The sequence below is a fragment of the Cyrtonyx montezumae genome, unplaced genomic scaffold (assembly GCF_038088225.1).
Source record: "Cyrtonyx montezumae isolate F1298 unplaced genomic scaffold, pur_monq_1.0 scaffold_4, whole genome shotgun sequence".
Classification (NCBI taxonomy): domain Eukaryota; kingdom Metazoa; phylum Chordata; class Aves; order Galliformes; family Odontophoridae; genus Cyrtonyx; species Cyrtonyx montezumae.
The window spans coordinates 3,485,832-3,501,162 of record NW_027072045.1 but is presented as its reverse complement, the minus strand read 5'-3'; the positions used below and the strand labels follow the sequence as shown (position 1 = coordinate 3,501,162).

General features: G+C 43.6%; 1 protein-coding gene across 1 annotated transcript; it reads left to right on the top strand.

Moving 5' to 3' along the window:
- The first annotated feature begins 2,281 nt into the window (after positions 1-2,281).
- Positions 2,282-14,429, top strand: GPR26 (G protein-coupled receptor 26). The gene is made up of 3 exons (XM_065746674.1): positions 2,282-2,949; positions 7,711-7,824; positions 14,198-14,429. The coding sequence occupies exons 1-3, from the start codon at positions 2,282-2,284 to the stop codon at positions 14,427-14,429; spliced, it is 1,014 nt and encodes a 337-aa protein (XP_065602746.1).
- Positions 14,430-15,331: the final 902 nt, after the last annotated feature.

Below are 15,331 nucleotides of genomic sequence, written 5' to 3'. Positions count from 1 at the left end.
TTGGGGCAGTGTCATTGTCACTCCCCAGTGACAGATGCAGCAGAGCTGGCCTTGTGGGCAATGTGGCAAGATAAACATCCTCATTACCCAGGGCCAGTGCTGCTGGGCATGATATGTATGACCAACATAGTGTTGATTAGGACCAAGGAGGAGGAGGAGGATGGGAGTGAGTGGTCAGTGTCACCTTGACACCATCAGTGGGAGTGGGGCTCAGGCTTGCTGCCCTATACCCGTCCCATGTTTCCCTGAGTTTCCTTTCCTTTTTTTCTTTATCCTTCCAGGAGGCCTCAACATCTCTTCAGAAACTTCCCAGACTTTTTGTATTTGCATCTCACAGCTCTCCTGTTCCCTCTCTGGGGACCCACAGTGCGTTTCTTTCTCTTTCATGGCTGAGCCTCAGGCCATGTCCAATCCCTTAGCACCATCACCCTGCTCAGGCTGCTGATTCCAGGGCATCTTTCTCAGCTAAATCTTATCTTTCTCAGCCAAGTCTTTCCCTTCCTACTCAACAAAGGAATTCCCATGTTCTAGTGCAGTGAGCTCTGCACCTTCTCAGCATAGCTCTCCTAATGGTGTCCCTGTACCCTCTTACAAGGTTCCCTTAGCGGGGACTTTAGAACAGCCACTGGAATGGATCTCTCACACGGTTCAACACCTCAGGAAACAGCTGTCTGCTTTATTTAATGTCTTTAATGACAGTCTTCAGACATAAAAAGTGAATTCCTTTTGCAGTCAGCCTTTTAAAGCTCAGTCTAAGAAAAAATAACGCCAGCAGAAATAGCTGAGTGGAAGCAAAAGGGCCTTCCTATAGTGTGCAAAGTGTCGATGCTGTGTGCAGTGTCAGCTCCACCACCAAGCAAGCGAGTGTCTGAGAGGAAGAGCTGCTGTAAATCAAGTGTGCATGGTTCTGGCAAGTGCTTGCTGCAAGCACAGAGGAACAGTCCACCTCAGCATCCAGTTCTCGCACATGTGCCGAGGCACTTAGCAAGCCACAATAACTGTGCTGCTGCAGGCTATCGTTTCCCTCCTCATTGTACAGGGATTAAGGCTTGGCTGCCTTGATGAGAAAGCTGTCCTGATTGCTTGCAATCTTCTAGCATTCCCGGTTGAAGTGGTTTTAAAGTGACAGCAGAGGCAATCAGAAAACTGTTCCCATTCCTTCTCTTGAAACAAACTTAATTGTAACATCTAATTAAATGCATTGCAGACTCAGCCCTGCTTGATTCTGCCAAGCCCCTTCGTGATTGTGGTGCTCACCCTGCACGAAGGAAGGATAACTGGGGGAAACATGGGCTGTGAAAGCAGGCGAGTGGTGAGGCTGGCTGCACCTCGCTGCCTCTGCCTCTCACCTGCACTGCTACCTCGGGCAAGTCACTGGGGCATTTGGGGTTCTGCTTTCCCTACTTTTAAAGGATGAAAGAAGGCAATTGCTTTCCTCCTACACATCGTGATTGGAGGCAGAGGACTGTTAAATCATTCGGTAGCCTAATGTCAGCTTCAGAGAAGTAGCAGAATACATCCATTTCCCCATCTTTCTGAGCTCAGAAAAGAATTCCCCTGCCCTAGCAGAGATCAGGCAGAAACTGTGAAAGTGATGCACTGAAATGCAGGAAACTCAGTGTAGTGCAGGAATTCGGTTACATGGCTGTTTGCAAATTAATGGCTAAATCAATTAAATGAAAGCATGGGATTTCTCTTGAGGAAAGTCTAGTCACAATTGCAAGGAGAAGGGGAGGGGTTGTGGAGTGGGGATGACATAATCACATTTGCGAATCACCAGCAGTGTGCATGCTTTAATCCATTAATGGGGTTTTTATCTGTGATCATAAAAAGCAGGTTACATTCAGCCTGGAAGGGAGTGAGGGTTGGAGGAGAGGGGAGGGGAGAGAGAAGGCGAGAGAGAAAGAGAGCGCGGTTCGCTCAGTGAATTGCTGGCGAGCTTTGGGCTGATAATTAGGGATCTCAGGGGTGCAGTTTCTGAGAATAACCTGCTCGCCTTCGGATGGACCGCGTGGAGACAGTGGTTCAGTCCTGCTGATATTTTTAAAGCCCTCCTCGCAGTTTGATGGGCATTCCCAGTGCTTTTGTGCACGTCTCGGAGAGCGTTGACGTGGAAAGGAGCAGCAAGGAGGGGGAGGTTGGAGAAAAAAAACTGCAGCTCTTCTAAAAATACGGAGGGCATGCGAGAGTGCGAGCAGGCTGGGAAGGAGGGTGAGGGGAGAGCACCTCGCACCATGGTCCCCGGACACTCGGAGATGTCCCTCCTGTGACTGGATGCACCATGAGCATCTGGGAGGTGATCCTGGCTTTCGTGGTGGTGGTGCTGATGCTCGTGGCCCTGCTGGCCAACGTGCTGGTGCTGATGTGCTTCTTGTACAGCGCCGACATCCGCAAGCAGGTCCCGGGATTGTTCATCCTCAACCTCACCTTCTGCAACCTGTTGATGACCGTCTCCAGCATGCCCTTGACCTTGGCTGGGATCATTTACAAGAGGCAACCGGGAGGAGATCAGATCTGCCACGTTGTGGGCTTCCTGGAGACTTTCCTCACCACGAACTCCATGTTGAGCATGGCAGCGTTGAGCATTGACAGGTGGATTGCCGTGGTCTTCCCTCTAAGTTACCACTCCAAAATGAGGTACAGAGATGCTGCTCTCATCCTGAGCTACACGTGGTTACACTCCGTGTCGTTCCCCATAGTGGCAGCGTCTCTCTCCTGGGTGGGTTTCCATCACCTCTATGCCTCCTGCACCCTGTACAACAAGAGACCAGAGGATAGGACACAGTTTGTGATTTTCACTGGGGTCTTTCACACCCTCAGCTTCCTCCTCTCCCTTATAGTCCTGTGTTTCACTTATCTGAAAGTGCTGAAGGTGGCACGGTTCCACTGTAAACGGATTGACGTGATCACTATGCAGACCCTGGTGCTGCTTGTGGACATCCATCCCAGGTAGGTGCCTGTGTGCTCAGCAAGAGAGAATATTGGCTGCAAAGGAAGTGAGGACCGGGCTTACTGTTATGTTAAATGCAGTTGAGTGGTGTCACAGCAGGGAGGGGGAGAGAAAAGAAGCATCCTACCTGCTGGTGTCTGTCCTGCACGTTGCTTTGCACTTGTGTTTGTGTTTCTCTGGCAGCAGAAACAAGTCTTCTTTCTTAGGAGCATGTTTTGGGAGGGAGAGCAAAGAAACAAGCAGCTTTGGCTGAGCATGCATTTCCCTTTGAGACAGTGATCAGACCACTGCTCTTTGTCTCAGAAGGTGGATTTAGCGATTGATAGATCCACGGATTTTAGCGCTGTCAGCCTGAAACACTGTGATTCTTGCTGAGAGGGAGCACATGTCCCTGGCTCAGAGCTGAGAGGGAAGGGGAGCTGGGGCACTCGCTGCTCCTCCAGCTGTGTCCATGTTGTCGTGCTCTCTGTAACTTTATCTTTCCCAAAGGCAGCATCATAAGGGAATAGCATCTGCTAAATATGTCAGCTTGAATAACTGTATTTAAATCCCACGGAGAGACTTCAGTAGTGATGTTAATGTGGCAAGTGAGGGATGTAGGAAGCTCATTGCTAATGAGAGTCTTTAAACGAGAGAATTGTTAGGAGAAAAGTCTCTGGGGGCTGGGAGGAGAAAGGCAAGCACCAAGCAGGCATGGATGTGTGTCGAGAAGCTGTGCAAGAGTCCCATCAGAGATGATGCACAAGCTATAAATCTTGCATAAATAGGACATGTCTGGCTCTGGAAGGGAAGCAGATTTGGCTGGGGAAGGGAGAGTGGGAGAGACTTTTTCCTGGTCATTAAGAGGACAGAGCTGTAAAGCAGGTGAGAAAGGCTTGCTGGATGCAAGTCCCAGACTTGGGGCCTGTGAGAAGGTAGCAGCAGGACAAGCCAGAGCAATCTGCCTGGGAAAAGGGAAAATTAGAAATCAATCCACAAAGCTGAGGCAGCATGCGGTGGGATGGAGTGGTTGATGGACCACAATAGACTCAGGGCTTGGAGGCTCAGATGAGCTGAGGCAGATAGGTTAAAAACCAGCTGGGACTGGGACAAGGTGTCAAAGCCAGAGGGTGAGCTCTGGGCAGGGGAAATATGGGCCATGGTTCAGTGAGTTCAGTGGTGGTGATGGTTTGCTGGTTGTACTTGGTGATCTTAGTGGTCTTTTCCAACCTTAATGAGCCTGTGAAGGATGTGCATGCTGCCTGGGAGACTGTCAGAGGCTGAATCTTAAAGTTCACGCTGTCAGACTGAAGGGAAGTGTCTTTCAGCAAGGTGCTGGCACTGCAGGCAGGTGTCCGACGTGGAGAAGAAGAGAGGAAAACCACGAACAGATGAGGAGGAGGGTTGTCCCATATCAGCATCCCACCTTGCCATTCTTTGCAGGCTGGAGACGAGAAGTTGCTCCTGTATTGCAGCCAGCCTGAGGAATGGAAGGAAGCACATGTGGCTGTCCTCAAAACGAGGTCAGAGCTTGGGGATTCCTTAGCCTGAGGCAAAGAAGTCTGAAAGGATCAGGGCAGGACAGTGCTGTGTCAGAGGAACAGAAACATTTGCTTAAAATTCTCCAGTTAAGCTGTCTGATCCGTGTCTTGACCACAAATGCGGAGCAGGACTTCGGGTGAGTCCTGCTCCTGCTTTTGAGAAACTCGTGTATAAATTTTCCCTTATCCATCAAGTCACAGAGAGGAAAAAACAGCCTCCTACCCCACGTGCTGTCTGGTTTGCTAAACTGTACCCCAGTCACTCCTAATTCCTGCTGTGGGATGCTGCAGCCACTTGCACGGCTGTGCTGTAGACGTGCTGGGGCTGTTTGAAATAGCAATCCTTACACCTAATGCTTAAAGTATGGCTGGATTGCACAGAAAAGCTTAGAAAAAGGGCAAAAATCACAGTGCTATTCTCCTCCTCTGCATTTTTTCTTGTCTGAGTTAACTTGGAGGTATTCCTGCGTTTCTTAATCCTCTCACAGGAGAGCAGGTTCATGGGGCTGCGGGTATTGTACCTCTTTGCAGGAGATGGAGTTGTACAGGCACTTTGCTGGCAGTATCCCCTGTTGCAGCTGTTTAGCTCTCACATCAGGCCGTTCTGTAGGAAAGGGGAGTTTTGATTTCTCTAGACTACAGCAGTGATGGCTGATTCCAACCTGTGCTGCTCTGTTCTATCAGTGACAGCTGGTCAGATCTTAGACCCTACACAGAGGCTCTTCACGAAGTGGTCTGCATTGAGTTATATAAATGCCACGTGTACAGGAATGTTTACTGTTTGCAGTGGTACCTAACAACGTAACATGGGTGCTGGGAGGACATACATGAGAGGCTAAAGTTTGCATTTTTAGCTTAGACTACCCCTGGCTTTTGTGTGGTCCAGTTTTAACACTGAGAAATGTGTACAGACACTTTTCTGCTCCTTGTGACTCAGAATCCACCCGCCAGGGGTCTGGGACAGGCGTTACGACAGATGGCTTTATTACCTGTGACTTGGAGAGACACGAGTGATCTTCTGAAGATCATTTGAGATGAGTACGAAGGAAACCTCTAAATACCACACAGAATCGTGAGAATGTTTAGGGCACACGTCCTTTCAAGTTAGCTTCAGCATTTTTACTGGATACTGCTTTCTCTTGACTTTGTTCCCAAGACTATCTGAGTTAATGTGAGAGCTCTAAAGCGCTTAACTCAACTGAAATTATCTATCCTATCTTTTCAGTGTATCCAGCTCTTAAAGATAGTGGATCTTAAGGTTCAGTATCTCACAAGCTTTGTTTAAAATACCAAACCTTGAAAAGGATATATCTCAGATTTTCCAGGATATTAAAATCTTTGAATGAAAGCTTAGTCAACAATCCACTTCTATTACCAGTGTCACCCCTGGAACCCATGTTTATGTTCTTATCTAACTGCATGAAAGAGTGCACAAAAGCAAAATACCCACCAGAGCACATGATCTATTTGAAGGAACAAGATAAAATACTTCAATCTGTGATGTGGTATTTACTAGCTACATCTGGAAATGCTGAACAAAAGACATCAGTCGAAGTCTTCAGGACTTGCCACGTCACATGTGAGCTCCTGGAGTCAAAAACGACTTTGTATGAAGCAATTAATGTGTGGAGGGATATTATGGAGGGAACTATTGGAGACAAAAAAAGCCCTCCCCACCCTAACAGCGTCCTAAAGAAAATGGCTTTGGATGTCTTTTTCCTATACTGAAGCATGCTTGGGATACTATGAGTCTCAATGCAGATCTTAAGTGAACTGCTGAACCTGTAGGATCTTGTTTGCACCTAAAAGTACTCCAAGTTCTCAGCTCTTGCAGAACTGGAAGCAAAGGTTCCCCGAAACAGGTGGATTTCTTTTTTTACTGCTCAGCTGTCATTTTGAGCTGCATATAACTCAGAAGTAGATCATGTAGCACTGTTTGATGCGTTTCGGTTCTACTTAGGCATATTCTTTAAGAGCAAGGCAGTCCACTATTTCTTTTGTTCACTTCTATCATGGCAGCTGCTCTGGGAACTGGATGCGAGAGTGTAAATAAAGAGGAAGAAATGAAACTTTTTTTTGTTCGCCCAGTCAAAACATAACATTAGAACTGTCTGACACAGATAGCACCAAAGCACCTTGAGATCCTCAAGAACACTGACAGTGAGTTATCAATTACAGATTTACAATAAAACCAGAGGGAGACCAGCTCCAAGCTGTTACAACGTGCAGCACATGGGCCAGACCACCAGGTTCACCCAGGACATGTGGGTACTTTGCCACAAGACATGCGCAATGAGCCCACAGGCAGCAACGCTGCTATGTACCTAGAGAGGGATTTTGGCAAGCAGCCTGGCTTTGGTTTCACCCTTTCCCAAAGGGAATCTGTTGGCACATTCAGCAGTGCAGGTACAGATGACTCTGGGAGGTACAACCTGTGCTTCCAATGCCACAGAAACACCTGGAGAACCACAGACACGTCCCTGGGCTTCACTCAGCCAGCACAGAACTTGCACAGGGAGGTAGAGGAGGATAGAGAAATCAGGGCAGGACTAACTGGTGTCTGCTTGGTTGGAAATAAGGCTGGTTTGAGCCTTGGAGTCAGAACAACTCAGCTTTTCAGATTTGTTGTGTAATTCCTGGCTTTGCAAAGTGCTCAACACGTGCACAAGCTGTCATGAGATTTATGGCTGCACTATTCACAGCTACTGGATGCAGTGATTTCTCCAGTGTTGTGCTGACTGTTAAGAGGGTGTTTTTCCTGTTCTGATTTCATCTTGTTTATTGCTTACCTCGCTGGACAGTTTCTCCTATCCATGATATGGTTGTTTGAATTACCTTTCCTAGGGAAGTAGGATGCTGCCTATCCCACTCTGTTATTTTGTAAACCTTTGAATATCATGAGGGAAACTCAAATACAGCTTGCAATGATTCAGAAAGGAGATGCAATGGGATTCAAGGCTGAATGCCACCGGCCTGTCCATATGTAAATTGATATAACGGGATGCATGTATATATAAGTGTATATTCATGCATTTCTCAGTAATTGGTTTTGGAAAGTAACATCAAGCAAAGCACTAACACTCACTGTTCTCCTATGGAAATGCAATGCATTGGCTATTGGGCTATGTGAAACAGCACGTTATTGCAAGAATTGATTTCAATTATTCCAGAAGTATAGCTGTTAAAGTCTGCTACCTGATATTATGATTCATGTTCTTGTTTGTGTTGAATGTCACACAGTGTAAGAGAACGTTGTCTAGAAGAGCAAAAGAGACGGAGGCAACGAGCAACAAAGAAAATAAGTACCTTCATTGGTACCTTTATACTTTGTTTTGCACCTTATGTTATCACAAGGTAAGAGGGAACTGAAGAAATGGGGAAGATGAACTCTTAACTCAGAAAAGCTGAACCAGAAACTGTTGCAAGACCCCTATGAAAGTTCTGTGTCATGTTTCAGCTACCAGAGATCCTGTTTGCTGAGCTAACCACGTTATGTAGAACGTCCCAGCACTTCCAGTCCGATCCCCCTATAGTCTGTGGGCAAAACCCCATACAATGAGCCAAGCCAAAGTGTGGGTTGCATGGGAGGGATGAAGAGGTTCAGTCCTCAGGTGCCAGGCAATGTTATGGTAATTTTCTGAGACCAAGAATTTACCTAACATTTTGGACTACCTCAGTGGCCCAAGGGGTGAGCCAACCCACAGTGTAGGACACTAGTCTGAATAGGTCAGGATGGAGAACTCTGATTGAACAAGACTTGGATGAGGTGAGAACATGGCCCACAGACTTAAACAACTGCTTTCTTGGGCAGTGTTCTTGGTCATAAACATCAAATATCAAAGCTAGTGTGGCTTATAGCTAAAAATTCTTGCGATTTATGGTCAGATGTCCCTATTTATCTAGCAGTTTATTTCTGAAAATGACTCCTATGGGAAACACAAAAGTACTCCTGTGAAACAAAATTATTGAAAAGCAAGTGTATCTGGATTAGTGTTATCAAGTTGTTGGAAGGAAATTTACAACTTGTGCTCATTATTAAAACTCTGGAACAACTGAAATTCTGCTGTGCAGAGCAGGGAAAGAAAAATATATATATATCTAAAGCATCACCTATTCCAGTATTATTGGAGAGAAATTACTGGGGCTGATGTCAGTCAAATTCAGAATTGACAAAAATACACACATTGAAAAAGCTGAATTAAGACTCGGTGTAAGTGGTCAATAGAAAAACCCACTTTTCCATTGCAGTACAATATCCTGAATTTCTGTTTCTAACAAAACAATTAACAAGCAGTCCTGTAGTCTCTTGTTGGGAAGGAAAACCTGCATGCCACATTAATTTTATGTTCATGGTAATAATAGCTAATTGATCTGTGCTAATCTTGTGACAGTGTTGGGAATACATTTGTACAGCATTATGAAATTTTTCCTCACCTCGACTTCACAGTGGCAAAGAGACCATGCCCCGTGCTCTGAGGGTATGAAAGGATTTATAATTACGGGCACTTAGCCTTAACTCTCAGGCTATAAGATATTAGAGTGTGTCTTGCTGCAAGTGGTTAAATTTCATTTTATACTGGCTGTGTGAAGCTAATGAAAATCATCACAGGCATTAAATAGCTCTTGGCTCAGCCCCAGCGACACCGAGCGCTCAAGCCAGGGCTGTCAGAAGTATTTCTGTGCTCCTTACAGCTCAGCCCAGAATTCAGCTACCACTTCCCCACTACCACTGAGCTCCCAAGCAATTTGTGCTCTCCCGATCCTGAAGTACAAAAAGGAGGGGTTAGAAAAAATCTCAACCTACCTGCTTCAATCCTTACAAGGGTCACTATATATTCACACAAGTCTTCAGTCCATGAAGGACCCATAGCTTTTCTGCAGGGGGTGACCAGAAGTGTTGAGGCATAGGGTCCCAATGGCAAAGAGATGCTTTGCACCGTGATATATGGAGGGATATTAGAGGACACCTTCTGCACGTGGCTTAGATGTCAAACCTAGGGGAATGAGGAGACTTAATTAGTAAACAAGTATTATTTTTTGGACTAAATCCCAAGTGTTTTGCACTTCACAAGATGGGGCCATCAGTCGGTTTTCAGGGCAGTGAACAGAAGATAGCTGACGAAGTGTATTATTCCCCCATGAGCAGCAGGCTCTAATTGGCACAATACTTCCATTAAATGTACTATAAACTAGCTGATGATTTGAGGCCTCCAAACAGGCAGGTACTGGTTTACGCTATGACATCTTTCTGCCTCCATGCCAAAAGCCAGCAGCTGTCTGCAGCACCCCATGAGCCAGGTTGGGAGCCATGCTTAGAACTTCAGTTGGACAGATGCCTCTCTGGTTCAACCAGAGTCTTTTTCAGGTTGCATCAGGGTAAAGATCAGATTTGTCCCCCCTTTTGTCAAGGAAATGCCCATCTAATTAGTTCAGAGGCTGACCTTAAGCAGTTCATCTAGGCAGTCCTATTCTTCTTGATTCAGTGTCTTCATGTACCAGATGTATGTTGGATATTCCTAGGTGTAGTTGGTTGCTTGCTTTAGAAAAATGCTATAAAAATGCATCTGTTCTTTTGCTGTATTTGTCATTATGTGATTGAGCAACGGTATTGAAAACCTGCTTTCTCCTAGAAGTTCCTCATAGGAAAAATCAAAAGGAGTCGTATTATTTTCTAATATTCGTGTCCAACTCTATGCCTTTCAGACAAATACAGAACTTTGCTCATGTGATTCAATAAAAGCTGTCACTTTGTGGGGAAATTGGCCCTAAATTAAAAATTCTGAAGTAATATCAGAAAGAAGTGTGCAGTCCCAAGCCCTTGGGTTAGAGGAAGATGGCAGAAGAGGCAGAAGACTGAAATTGTTTTGCATCATCTCTGGGGAAACGTGACAAACAAAATGCATTTTTACATTGGTTGGCTGCCCTCTGCATACAAATCCTACTTGGGCAGACAGAAAGGCAGACTCACAGAGGAGTTCTGATCCATGATCTTGCTTGTCTGCATATAAATGCACAATCTTCCTAAGCAGCTTTAGGTTGACATATTTGAACAGGATAAACTGCACATGTATGTAAAGCATTTTCACTGTATGTTATCTGCATCAGAGATCAGAGATCAAGGCCCTACTCTTCAAGGTCATGTTCTTGTTTGTTTACTGAAAGTGAAACAAAATAATTGGATTTCCACTTGTCACCAAGTGCACTACAGAACTATGTTTCTAAAATATTAAAAAAAATGATCATGGCAAAACAGTTTATAGTTTTGAAGTACAGCAACTGAGTTTCAGACAGTAGAAGAGTAGCTTTAGAAAGCAAGTTAGGTAATTATGTAGCCAGTGCTGTACAATTTAATTCACAGGTAGCCCTGAAATATTAATGCACCTTCACTGAAAATGTCTTTCTGGCTGAAATGTTTCATGAAAATTGCAGCTATGCATATAATTTCCCTCATTAATGGGAAACAAACCCCTCTTCCAAAGGCAATAAGCTATATGATGTGACTTGAAGACGTTTAATTGTTTCTACACAAACTAGAATTGTGTATCTTAGGGTTTATCCTCAGCTGTTAGTTGCTGTGTGTCTGCAAATGTAATTTCCTGTCAAAAATAATACACAAAAATGGCAAGACCTGTAAATGTCAAAGACACAAGGAAATAATTAAAGAAAATATCATAGATTCTGTTGATAAAAGTGTTGGCTTTTTAATTGGTCAGTCACTGAAGGCAGAATTAGTAAGCCTAGACTTACAACCCTACAGTGTCCGTGTGATGTGCATTAAATGGAGATCATTAACAGCTCATAGAACTGGGTGACAGAGCTTCAGACACTAATTTGTTATACCTTGATCATTCAAGGCATCCAATGCACTTAGTGAAACTTAATCAAATTCAATATCAGTAAAACATTTGACAAAAGTAAATCAACCACATTAAATTCAAGATAAAATTTAAAATGCAAAGGAGGCATTAAATATGTGAAGAAGGATGGCTCGCAGTAGATTATAGAGTAAATATGACTCAGTAGATTAATGTCCAAATATTCAAATCTCATTTTAGAACATATTTACATGAGTGTCATAGCTACATTTTCTTATATGACAGAATACACCAGACCAGACCTCTAGCAGCTAGAGTAGAAGGTAATTGTGCCTGATTTTGGATGCTGCTTTGTAAAAAAGATATCAACCATGAGTTAGTTAGGAAAGGTTAGAAGAGCAGAATTTACTTAGGCAAGACGAAAGGAGAGAAGAATGATGGCAGTTCTTTGGGATCTCAGAGGAGCCCACAGTGATGACCTGAGCCAAATCCTCAAGCATTTTCATATAATATAGCCTGGTCACCTCCAATGCCTCACATACCTGTGAGCCCCTAACCCAGTTGTTACTAAATGTTCCCCTTTTCATAGACATAATCCTCTCAGCCCTTGTCTCCACTGAAGCATGAATGGTCTCTCTGGAGAACAGCACACAAATGCAGAACATTTCTGAAATGCCCATTCAGTTCAGTGAAGATTTAAAGAACCTGAAAATAATTTGTTCTTTGATAATAGCACATACTAATGTAAAGATGTTATTTGTGACAGATATTTCTCTCTGAAACATGAAGGTTATCAATGACTAATGCTTAATTATTCGACAGTGAAACTAAGAGCATATAACATGAATTGTCAAACTTCAGCTAGTTTCCTTTATCTCACGATTCCTTCAGATTATTCATTTAATACAGCTTAAGCTTGCACTGCGTGCTGTTGCAATATATGCAAATGGATGGCAAAGAAGTGCTCAGAAACCATTTCAAGATGACAAAGAGGCCCATGTAAGTAAGAACATTCAAGAGCAGAAGTAGTTCTTAGAGCAGTAGCTATCCAAGTGCCCCTGAGCACTGGGGATGTTTCGAGCACTACTGTCATGCTGTACCAAATTCAGGCTCCTCAGCCCCACTTTCATGCTCCAGTGACTAGTCCATGCCATCTGCCAGTGCTATTTTAAACAACAAAATGAAGGGAAACTTTATGGAACACAAACAAAATGGCTGAGGAAATCCTTATTTCTAAACAGCTTTAAATGCTAACACTGTTGGTGTTGATGCTGTAGGAATGCCACTTGAGAATGCTCCTTGGAAATGGTTCTTTGTCTGGAGGAATGTTAGCAGTTGAAGATTTTTCCAGGCAGGTTTAAAAGCACCTGTGTCTGAAGATAGTTGTCAGCAAAGATCTCATTTGCCATTGCACAGTGGGTCTCTCTTGCAGCACATATGCCCTTTGGAATCATTCTTCTCTAGGAAAATCAATAGTTTCTCAACATTTGTAGAGACGTATTGAACAGAGCTGCCCTTCAGTGTTGCTCAAAGACAAGGGAAAAGAAAATCTCGGGGAGTTATCAATATTGTGCTGTCAAAAACACTGGAGGTCGCAGAACAAAGTGAACAGTCCTTGCTGGGGTGTGAGGAGCATATAAAGCTCTCTCTCATTCCCTCCCTCCCTCCTTCCCTCCTTTCCACCCTTCCCAATGGCTTAAAATTTTTTCTTGGCCAGATTTATTGCAAAAATATATTTGGGCTTCAAATGACCAGTTTTAAAAGTTAAGATTAATTGTGCCATTTGCTAATGGATAATGAGTGTCCCAATCTCAGACTTTGGCGCTCAAAGTTTTTACAAAAATAGTGAGGAGACTGTGTTGGGCTACACAGAAATATATCTATATTACAATATAGATATCTGTATTACAATATAGATAATACAGTATGCTGTGCACAATGGGTTCAATGATTAAGTGAGAAAGTAATCTGGAAATGTTGTTGGGGAAATTTACACTCCTTTCGTATCCTTTAGAGTTTTATCAAGTCTGTGATGAGCTTCAGTTGCCAAAAACATTATCCTATGGCATGTGCTACTAGAAAAATTTACACAGAAAATTCCACACTAAATTACAAAAAAAAAAAAAGAAATATCAACTATGATGGCTTAGCTTTCTAACAAGAAATCTTATTAGGACTGAAAATCCTAGAGAAATCAGAGAAAATAATACGCGTTGTCCTTGTGCACAAATTTTGGCAGAGAATAAAGCCATAATGGTTGGGGGTATGACATGCAATGTCTATGAGTAGAGATTTTTCACAAGCAGAATATTAACCTGTTGACATCAGAGTATTTATGATTCCAAACACAGTATCCACTACAGAGAAAAAAAAATAATCAGGGCTAGATTACTGTACTATATACAGAGTGAGCTGACCCTTTATCAACCATCGTGCTTGTTTCATCAATAGCAGTTCAAAATGCTCTCTATCCTACATAGAGAGTTGGACTCAATTGTTAGTCTCCTAGGCTGTCTTGCAGTAACAAATGGTGACTCTCCTAGAGTTTGCCTCTTTCTGCTGGAGCTATTGCACTTTGTGTGCAATTGTCCAACAGATTTGAGGCAAAGATATGAAGAACCTTTCAGGAAGCAACGCATCCAAGGCCCAATTCCACCTTCAGTAAGCATACATCCAAATGTATGAAGTGCCATGAAGTTCATAGTTCAGGATGCCTCAACAGGAGCTGTGTAGACCCCAAGCTTACCATTGCAGAGTCACAAAAAATGTGTACAGTCACATTATCATGAGTATGGCTTTTTTTCCACCCTTTTGTTTTCTTGCAAGTGCTCAGAAATTTGGGGAGGGGTGTGTCACTGACTTCTCATTGCGCTGCTGGAATATTCACTCTTTCAACCTTCCTCTTCCCACAGACTTGTTGAATTATCCTCTGTGATCCCCATCAATTCCCACTGGGGAATTATCTCCAAGTGCTTAGCTTACAGCAAAGTTGTTTCAGATCCTTTTGTGTACTCTTTGCTACGGAATCAGTACAAGAAGACATGGAAGGACATCATAAACAAGATCCTCAAAAGGAGCTCCATCAACTCCTCCGCCCTCACGAGTGAGTCACACAATCGAAATATATTGCAGCTGAATGAATGAGAAGCCTTCCTCATGGGTATGGGATCTTCCAGAAGCATTAAATAGTATGAGAAACAGCAGTAACTGGCCTATCCCTAGTAGCTATCCTCAGCTGTCAAGGCTTCAGGAGGTGGTCACAGGGGCTGTGTCCCTCCCACAGCCCCCATACACCCATGGGAGGCTGCTTTGTGCCTCCTCCCTCCAACTGCAGTGTGCTATTGATGCATAGTCCTGCAGACTTCACCAAGACCAATCTCCCATCGATTTCCATCAGCAGTTACACACAGAGTGGAAAGCTGCTCCTTGGTGGAAGGGCTTCTGAGATGAGCAGGAGCAGAAAGGTGTAATTGTGAGATTACTTCAAAAAAAGCGACACAGGTATCTGTGCCATGTTCTTCACTGGCTGCAGATCAGGGTCTCTTTGATGGATCTGCCAGCTTTACAAAACAACCTTAACCTGGTTGCTTCAGCAGGTACTCTATAGAAAAGATCATACTCGGAAAATCTTAATAGCAAAATCTTTAACTGAGTACTCATACAGTGCCCAGCATAGCTTTCAATCTCATTTGGTGCATACCATTTGAACAATTCTGTAGAACTGAGTGGAGAGAAAATCACTTCTGTAGTACACCACAGGCTGGATTCTACTGTGTCTTCTATGTAACTTTCACAAAGTTCTATTATTTTCCTCCTCGTTAAATTTTAAAACAGTAAAAAAAAAATTTTTTTAAAGGTAGATAGGATGGAAAGGTTAGGATGCTTTCTGCCTACCCTCAATCCCTTGTTTAGGATTTCTGAATTATGAAGAGATGGAATTTGTCCCAAAGCTGCAAAACTCAAGAAATCGAGAATAATAATTAATTGGTTGTCACTGCTGATTTTAGTGATAATCATTTCATAGAACAACTTGCATCAAGAAAATG

Excerpts from the sequence above, each read along its gene's own strand:
- GPR26 (XM_065746674.1), top strand. The coding sequence starts at position 2,282 with ATGAGCATCTGGGAGGTGATCCTGGCTTTCGTGGTGGTGGTGCTGATG. Across the intron at positions 2,950-7,710 it reads CTTGTGGACATCCATCCCAG|TGTAAGAGAACGTTGTCTAG; the intron begins GTAGGTGCCTGT and ends AATGTCACACAG. Across the intron at positions 7,825-14,197 it reads GCACCTTATGTTATCACAAG|ACTTGTTGAATTATCCTCTG; the intron begins GTAAGAGGGAAC and ends CTCTTCCCACAG.